This window comes from Bison bison, unplaced genomic scaffold (assembly GCF_000754665.1).
Source record: "Bison bison bison isolate TAMUID 2011002044 unplaced genomic scaffold, Bison_UMD1.0 scf7180017864356, whole genome shotgun sequence".
Taxonomy (NCBI): domain Eukaryota; kingdom Metazoa; phylum Chordata; class Mammalia; order Artiodactyla; family Bovidae; genus Bison; species Bison bison.
The window spans coordinates 4,151,892-4,159,620 of NW_011494928.1; the positions used below are offsets into that span (position 1 = coordinate 4,151,892).

Consider the following 7,729-nt stretch of genomic DNA (forward strand, 5'->3'; position numbering starts at 1 on the left):
CAGTGTTCTTTCTTGCCTGGAGAATCCCAGGGACGGGGGAGCCTGGTGGGCTGCCATCTATGGGGTTGCACAGAGTCGAACACGACTGAAGTGATTTAGCAGCAGCAGCAGCAGCAGCAGAGCAACTGAACTGAATTTAACTGGCTGTCAGGGGTGCATGGATTGGGCTGGGAGAAGGCATTTGATGAACCTTCTTCAATGGACACGTCCTTGAACAGTCCTGACATATTTCTTTAAAGTGAGCAAGTCCTCCTATAGAATGAAGCAGGAAACCGTAATGTCTGGTGCTCCCCGTTCTCCTTGGTCTAAGTGGACCAGGTAGAAATCTGACACTGGAGTCTCACAGAACTCTTTTGCTTACCACTGTGGGAATTGAGCAAGTTCCAGAACCCCTCTAAACTCTGGTTTCCTCATCTGTAAAGCAGACAAAATGGTGCACACCTGATAAGGATGTTGTTATAATTAAATGAGATAATGCATGTAAAGAGTTTTGCATAGAAACCAATATATAACATGCTCTTGGTACATATTGGTAGCATCTAACATATTTATTTATCCATTCATTCATTTATGCATGTGTTGGTTCACCATTTAATATCAGACATTGGGAACACAGGGATTAATAAAGTTTAGTCCCTGCCCATAAGAAGTCTCTGGTGGGTGTTTGTGTGGGAGGGCAGACAGATGATTACTGTGCTGTGTGAGCGTGACAAGTGCTATGGCAAAGGCATCTACAAAGTGATGACGGCAGCACAATGAAGGGCGCACTGGTGGCCATGGTGGCGATGATGATCAGAGCCTGGGCCAAATGTTGAGGAGAGGGCTCTAGTCCCTAGGAGCCAGATTAGGGCCAGGCTTGAAAATCAAGTCAAGGCCATCAGCCCTTATCCTGAAGGCCATAGGAACCTGCCAAAAAGTCTCAAGTGGTGGAGAGACCTGATCCCATCTGTGTACAGGAAGGTCACCCTGGCCCCTGTGAGAGCAGCCAGGAAACCCTAAGGCTCTGAGTAAGAAATATCAATAAAGAGGTCCCATCAAGAAACTGGGGGTCCCAAGGAGGTTGAAGAGCCAAGATCTACTGTGGCAGGGCAGTTAGAGGCCTGGAGTGGTGAGAGTTTTTGGTCAGAGTTTGGGATATTGAAAATCTCTTAAGGAGTATTTAATATTTCTCTTAAAAATGCAAAAAGGCTAAAGAACAAGACAGTCAATTTGGTCATTCACAGTTTATTTTTTATTTAAAATGACACCTCAGCTAAGGCTAGCAGGAATACTATTTATCTGAATTGGCTTCTCACACTAAAAGTTTTATTGTCTAAATAGCCCATACTATGTTTCAGAGAAATATGATTTGATCCAAAAATATGTTTCTCTTCTACTATGCCTGACATCAAGATTTACCATATCTTAAACCTGGTGAGCATATTGAAGAAATCATGGAGTGAATATCTGGACTGTCCATCTCACATAGTGGGTGCTTTACAAATCTTGCATTTCTCTGCTTTATGTATGTCTGAATAGTGTCCAATGGAATTGAAAGTATTTGTTCATGTGGTTACTTACAGAATTCCTAATCAAATTCTTGACATTGTCCATGACATCTTGTATTTATTTATTTACTTGTTACTGGAAAACTTATTCATTTACTTGGCTGTGTCAGATCTTCCTTGTGGCACACAGGGTCTTCGCTGTGTCATCCAAGATCCTTGTTACCACTCGTGGACTCTCGCTGTGGCGCGTGGACTCCAGAGCACTTGGGCTCAGTAGTTGTGGCCCGTGGGCTTAGTTGCTCCATGGCATGTGGGATCTTGGTTCCCAGATCAGGATCGAATGGTATCCCCTGCACTGTACGGTGGATTCTTATTCACTGGACCATCAGGGAAGTTCCAACACCTTGTATTTAGCAATGGGTTTTCAGAGATGAGTGTCATAGGAACACAGCCTCCACTCACACACTTTTGTACTCCTGAGCTCTTATGTAATTCAGGTGCTTGTTGAGTAGCATCTTTATTGTCCTAGAGTAAGGAAGAATGTCAAACTTTTCAGAACTTTATTTCATTGCTTTTAGTAAACTCTTTCCCGGGCCCTTGTGCCCCTCAGTAACCATGTTCTCTGCTTCAAATAGCTTGAGTGTACTAATCTCATCAGCTCCAGCACCTCCCGTGCACTGGGTCCTCTCTGGGGGCTTTGTTTTGAATCAGAAGCTAGGTGGTACCTGCCTCAGGTGGTACCCTGGACAGAAAAGTTAACTTGTGCGTTTTTGATCAGTGTTATTTATGCCTCTGCTTCTCCTGTCTAAAAGAATTGTGTGGCATTTTTTCTAATGATGTTTTTGATAGCATACTAAGACTGTGTGCTTCTTTGTGGTATAAACAAAAGGCTATTTGGTCTGGGATATTTCCAAATGTCCAAGCATGCTCAGTCATGTCCTACTCTTCGTGACCCCATGGACAGTAGCCTGCCAGACTTCTCTATTCATGGAATTCTCCAGGAAAGAATACTGGAGTGGGTTGCCATGCCTTCCTCCAGGGGATCTTCACGACTTAGCAAGTGACTTAGCAAGAGTTATTTGTATATTTTTGGATAACAGTTCTTTATCAGACATGTCTTTTGCAAGTATTTTCTCTAAGTCTGTGGCTTTTCTTCTCATTCTTTTGACAGTGTCTTTTACAGAGTAGACATTTATTTTTGAAGTTTAGCTTATCCATTATTTCTTTTATGGGTTGTGTCTTAGGTGTTGTATCTAGAAAGTTATCAATCCCAAGCTCATCTAGATTTGCTCCTAGGTCATCCTTTAAATTTTCTGAATAATCCCTCTGCTCCCATTTTACAAACTTAGAGAGATCGAGTTATTATCCAGAGCCACTCAATCAGTAAATGGTGGGACTGGATTCAAACACAGGTCTGTTTAACCTCAAAGCCCAGCCAGGAGGGCATCTCCTTCCTTCCAGGGCTGCTGTCTCAAAAGCAACTCTGCAGGGGAATCAGACTGGCTGTCTTCCAGGGTTGGATGAGGTCTCTTTCAACACGGAGATTCTAGGTCACAGATCCGAGTAAACAGGTGAATGGGCATTCTCCTTCTTCTCCCTTATGATTTTTCTTCATCCTGAGAAAGGCAGCTCCCTGCCCTTGGGGGTGATGGACTGTAAAATTTTGACTGAACTAGGGGGTTTGGGTGCCTCGTTTTTGTTGATGGGATTTGAGAGAATCCGAGGGAGATGGTGCATGAGCAAATGGAGAATTAGTGAGGTTTTACAATGTTGTTATAAACTTTATGATGTGAGTTGATTGTTTCATGTAGCCTCATAAAACAAGCTGGAGATGGCGGGGGGTGATTACATCACTCCCTTTGCCTGTGGGACAGAGATGAAGCTTTCCCTGGTGCATGGGATTGTTTCCTGGTGCTCCATGCAGACCAGCCTAGTGTTCCAATCTTAATATATTCCTTTAAGTAGGTGTAGAGGAAACAGAGGAAGCAGGAGGAAGGTATCAGCTTAACTTTTTGCACTGACATTCTTCCTGGAGAAGGAGATGGCAACCCACTTCAGTATTCTTGCCTAGAGAAACCCATGGACAGTGGAGCCTGACTGGCTACACACAGTCCTTGCAAATTCCTGGCAAAGATAAAAGACCAATGTCACAGCAGAGCACCGAGACTTACAGAACCAAACCTGTTTGGTTTGTACAGTAAGTAAATAAGCCAGTTATGCATTTCCTGGACAGCTGGCAAAAGTTTGGTCACCATAGCCACTACCTCATCGAGCTTACACAAGTTGTCAGCCTCTGTCCCAACCCCAAACTCCTTGAGGAGGAGGAGCTGGGCCTTGTCCATTCCTTATTTATAACTGGCTGGGAGTGAGGGGGAGGGACAGGCAGGGTTGGTCCCTGTGCAGGCTGCTGACCCAAGTTACATCCACAAATGCCTTGGAAGTGGCAGGCTGACAGCATCCTTCTTCTCACACTCCTGGGTCTGTCTGGGCTGGTTGGCGCAGTCACCAGAACATACCACATTGGGATTGTGGAAGAATACTGGAACTATGTGCCCCAAGGGAAGAATGTCATTACTGGGAAAAGCTTCGCAGAAGACAAGTGAGTGAACTTGGGGTCCTCAGAGACTCCAGTTTGTATTCCTTGGGTTGCTACAATGGATGGTGGTGGTGGTGTTTACTTACTCAGTGGTGTCCAACTCTTTGGGACTCCATGGACTGTAGCCCACCAGGCTGCTCTGTCCATGGGATTTTCTTGGCAAGAATACTGGAGTGGGTTTCCATTTCCTTCTCCAGGGGATCTTCCTCATCCAGGAGTCAAACTCCTGTCTTCTGCACTGGCAGGCAGGTTCTTTATCAATGAACCACCTGGGAAGCCCGTACAATGGGTATGAGTTGATCTAGATCAACAGGAAGGCTTTGTGTTTTCTTAGAGAGCGCTTGCATGGGCAAGTGTATAATTTGGGAGAGAGATTCTTAGTTCTATCTGTTCACTTTGTCTGTAAAGAGTCATATACACAACCAGGTGTTCTGAATAATGACCTATTTTTTTATATGGGCAATTTTCCCTAGATACCACTAAGAACTTCTAGGGACTCTGGACTCACTTTGCCCAAAAAAAGTTAAACTTTGGGATAAAAATTTGAGAATTTTCAAGAATTCTTGACTGTTAAAATACACAATGTTTTCTTAGTTTTAATTTTTGGAATGAAACTTAATCATTAGAGATAAATATGCCATAGGTAGTTACACTTTGGTTTTGGTTTGCAATATTTAAAAGATGGGGGCAGTTGTAGTAGATTTGGCTGGTATTTTAAGAGTTTCCTTGAGCCCACTTAAAAATGGCTTTATTTTGCTGGTGAGAAATTTGTTCCAGCCCCAATTCAGTCAGTCTGAGGGCAGTATTTATCCTCAGAGCCCAGGGCAGAGCTGGGTGAGATGGTGCTGCAACATTCTTTGTTCCTGACTTTTTAATTTTTGCACAAAGCAGCCCTTGCTCCCCTTCGTCCTCCCAGGGGGAGGAATAATCTTAATAATAATCTTAATTTATTAAGATCTTAATCTAAGATAGTAATCTTAACTTAATAATAATCTTAATTTGTTCCCTTGAGCCCCCTCTGAAATCAGCTTCTGATTTCAGAAGCCCCATCAGGCATATTTTCAACATTGTAGTTCTTAGAACATCTTTGAAGATATTTTGGAAATAGTTGTATATTCACATACTTGTTCCTTTCCTTTTTTTTTTAAAAGACATTTATTTATTTAAATTGTGCTGGGTCTTCACTGAGGTGTTCAGGCTTCTCTATTTGTTGCACATGGGCTCCAGAGAGCAGAGGCTCAGTAGTTGCCACTCGAGTTCTCTGTTGCAGTGTGTGGGATCTTAGTTCCCCGAACAGGGTTCGAACCCTGGCCGCCTGCCTTGGAAGCTGAGAGTCTTAACCACTGGACCACCAGGGAAATTCTGATCTCTCTTTCCTGATAGGCAGTGCCCAGTGCATTCAACATCCAGGTTTCATCTTCTAGCTGCTAAGATTCATGGGGTCTGTCAAATCCGTAAGAGTCAGGTCCTCCTGCCCTGGGGGAAGACCAAAGATCCAGTTAGCTTGGACCCATGGCTTCCAGGCTTTCTAACAACACAAAAGGGGCATAGTCATGTTTTGCTTATTCAAAAAGGATGGTGCTTATGCCAGGCTACCGAGAAAGACTTTTTCTTAAACTTTGTACCAGGAAATTTTGTCCAGGGGGCTATTTCCAGAAAAGACTCTTGACTTCTTTGTATTTCACATCTGCAGACTGTTGACGGTGGTAGTTTGTACTGTAACAAATGGAGCTGAGATTTTAAGGTTCCCCTAACTCCCAGCAGCCTTCCCTAAAAGTAGAGCTCGGTTATCCTCAAAAAGGGCTCAATAGAAAAACTGATCATTGTCAGTTGCTATCGGATGGGAAACTATTCAAGACATATGCTTTGAGGGCACTGAGCATAGGCTTTAAGCTCAATGGGATGTTGGACTGCCTTTCCATAGGCACAGAATTCTTTCTCCTAAAATGCTTATGTCATTAGCACTGTTCAGTAGCATTGATTCTGACCCAGGGATTCCACAAGCAATTTTCAATTCATTACTGCATACAGTTGTTATTATTCCCACTCTACAAACAAGGAACTGAGGCTCTGAGGTTAAGTATGTGCCAGAGTTTACAGTGTAAAATGCATCACCAAATTCACGTTCCTTTGGCTTCAGAGCTAATATTTTTTCACTGTGAAACTTTTTCTTGGCAAAGGTGATCCTTTCCCATTGAATTAAACTCAACTTTGAGGGAAGTAGGAATTCCAGTAAAAACAACTTTCTAGAGAGACCCAATTCTTTACCAAGGGCAGGTTTAGTCTCACTTGTCACTCTTTTCAGAAAAACGTTGAAAATGATCACTGGTGTCAGTGACCAAACCAGTCACCTGGGTTTATTCAAACACCCAAAGTACTTTATCTATTTTTACGATTTTATTTTATATGGGACTACTCGATGGACATGAGTCTGAGTGAACTCCGGGAGTTGGTGATGGACAGGGAAGCCTGGCGTGCTGAAATTCATGGGGTCGCAAAGAGTCAGACGCGACTGAGCAACTGAACTGAACTGACAGTTGATTTACAATGTTGTGTTATGTCAGTTTATGGCACTGATTCAGTTTTACATATATCTATTCTTTTTCAAATTCTTTTGTCATTGAGGTTATTATAGAATACTGGATTCCCTGTGTTACCCAGTAAGACCTTGTTGGTTATCTATTTCGAATGTAGTACTGTGTATATGTCAATCCCAAGCTCCCAGTTCATCCCCCCACCCACTTCCCTTTCGGTAACCATAACTTTGTTTTCTATGTCTGTGAGTTTATTTAAAGACTCAAAGCACTTTAAATAATCAGATACTAAGATACCATTTTCACAAGGCTGGGTGCAAGAAGAAGTTAGGGGCTTTCTGTTGATCATTTCAGCCAGCAGATGGGGCTTTGAAGAAATTACAATAAAATGTACAAAAATAGTTATGGTGAAAAAGAAAAAAAAAGCAGGCATGACTAAAACACAGTTTGGCATCAGATTAGAGTGAGGTTGTTTAACAAATGTTGTGGTTCCCTGGAGGAGGATTCCTGCCCTTTAGGAGCAGCTGGCATGCTAGATATCATACCTGGAAGGCCAAGGTTCCCACATGTTTCCTTCTGGTGTGTTGAGGGGCAGTGGTTATGCAGGGCAGACTCCTGACTCGAAAGGGGAGCCTGGGTGAGGCTGTGACATGTGCTGGCTTTTAGTAGTAATCATGCCAGGAAGTAATCATGCCACGCATGTGGCTAGTGGTTCAGGGCAAGTTTCTAAGAAGGCACAGTTGTGGTTGGCTGCTGACTCTTGCTTGAAGACCACAGGACACATGTCTCAGGGGCTATGATTCACAAGTGTCATGGTGCCACAGGTGACACCTATGAAATTGTCACAAAATATGGAGTTCACTATGTGCACTCTGCGTTGCAACACCTTTCCCTGGAGCAAGGGGTCATCTTGGGTGATGTAACCATGCCTCTCACTCGGCTTCGGCAGGATGAGTAGACAGCATTTCTTAGGACACTCTGCTCCTTAGATATTCAGTTCAGTTCAGTTCAGTTCAGTCACTCAGTTGTGTCTGACTCTTTGCGACCCCATGAATCACAGCACACCAGGCCTCCCTGTCCATCACCAACTCCCGGAGTTCACTCAGACTCAC

The 7,729-nt window shown here is 43.4% G+C and overlaps 1 protein-coding gene and 1 pseudogene across 1 annotated transcript in view; one reads left to right on the plus strand and one right to left on the minus strand.

The window, feature by feature from the left end:
* LOC104999623 overlaps positions 1-3,829 on the minus strand; it is a 41,869-nt pseudogene extending 38,040 nt beyond the window's left edge.
* An 87-nt stretch (positions 3,830-3,916) lies between these two features.
* HEPHL1 (hephaestin-like 1) overlaps positions 3,917-7,729 on the plus strand; it is a 93,436-nt gene continuing 89,623 nt past the window's right edge. Inside the window, exon 1 of the mRNA XM_010855183.1 lies at positions 3,917-4,086. Coding sequence (XP_010853485.1) covers positions 3,917-4,086 — 170 coding nt within the window. The remainder of the gene's footprint in view (positions 4,087-7,729) is intronic.